At 37.4% G+C, this 1,365-nt stretch overlaps 1 protein-coding gene across 1 annotated transcript in view; it reads left to right on the top strand.

Moving 5' to 3' along the window:
• Nucleotides 1-1,365, top strand: part of cfap206 (cilia and flagella associated protein 206) — a gene marked incomplete at its 5' end in the record, with an annotated part of 19,099 nt that overhangs the window by 2,232 nt on the left and 15,502 nt on the right. Inside the window, 1 exon segment of the mRNA XM_014028389.1 lies at nt 598-812. Within this exon segment, the coding sequence (XP_013883843.1) occupies nt 598-812 (215 nt within the window).

The following is a 1,365-nucleotide window of genomic DNA, read 5'->3' as shown; positions in this document are numbered from 1 at the left end:
TTACACCAGGAGCTAAAGGTCTGTTTCAGGAAAACACATCCCCAGCAATCAGCAGTTGTGGGATTAAGTTGTAAAAGAGTTCATACACCACTAGTTGGCAGTGTTGTGCATGTATTGTACATGAGTTGTTGCCAGCTAGTAAGTGTCAAATTGTACTTGCGCTTTAAAATTAGCTTCTCTTAGTTTTTCTATGGCGTAAGCACTTTTGAAATTGCAGACCTAAATATTTTCATAAGCACTTTAGAAATTGCGGAGCTAATTTTTGGATTAGTGTTGCCCACTACTGATAATAAACCAGAAACACAGTAATTGTATTCTCTCACCAGTTCTCCAGCTCTTGTTTATGGTTGGCTGTGCTTATTGCCTGGTATTGCAAAAAAAAAAAGGCTGCTGTTTTCTTGTATGTTGTTTTTTATTAGATTTTTTAAATCCCTTCTGTTTATTTCTCATTTTTTGGATTGAAAAATGTTCTGTAAAAAACGATAAAAAGTAGTTTGATCTTTATTTTGTGTTTTTTTTTCTTGATAGTGTCTTCTGTCCACATTCTTCTGCATATGCAACCAACACTTAGAACTCTGCTTTTCGTTCTCTTGGCAGTGCCCTCTTCTCTGAAAGAAGCCCTTCCAGTCACAGCAGCACACGTCCACACCGAGCTGAGTGGGACGCAGAGTTTAGTGTGGAAATACACGGCTGTGCTGGAGACGTTCACAAACCCCAACGTCCAGTCCAGACAGTGTGATGTGCCCGTCGTCCTGCTCAAACAGGCTCTCTACAACGTCAGGCAGCATGAACGTTTCCTCAGAGTCCTGCAGGTAAACTGAACCTTTTCATTTAGAAACCAGTGGTGTTTACCTGTGTGTGTGTATTTGTTTATTTGTCTGCAAATGACCTCATTAACCAGAACTTAGACTTTTATGAACCATTTAAAGAGAAATCTCTGAATGTAAAACGTATTGATTATGTGATGGTTAGGAGGTGAAGTTAAGCCATTAAGAACTTTATATATCAAACAAAAATTTTTAAAATGAATAAAATTTTCTAAATTGAGCATAGTATATTTTCCTAAAATATTACACTGATGGAATGACAGAGGCTTTTGATCAAAGATTTTTTAAGATTTTTTGAATAACATTTCTATTGGTTTTAAAGGTGAGTGCATGTTGTGATGCAGTAATCTATGTGTGAATATCAATGGGCCTCATGCAAGAACATGTTTGTATTCTTATCCTAAATTTCTCTTATTTTGTTCGTACAAAGGGTTCGTACGAACTTGTCACGTCAGATTCAACAAACTCTTCTATCTTCAGGAAACGTGCGTAAATGAGCTGCGTAAATTCCACCTGTTCTATCCAGCTGCTCGTGCAC

This window comes from Austrofundulus limnaeus, unplaced genomic scaffold, assembly GCF_001266775.1.
Source record: "Austrofundulus limnaeus strain Quisiro unplaced genomic scaffold, Austrofundulus_limnaeus-1.0 Scaffold756, whole genome shotgun sequence".
NCBI lineage: Eukaryota > Metazoa > Chordata > Actinopteri > Cyprinodontiformes > Rivulidae > Austrofundulus > Austrofundulus limnaeus.
This window is presented reverse-complemented; position numbering and strand designations above follow the sequence as displayed.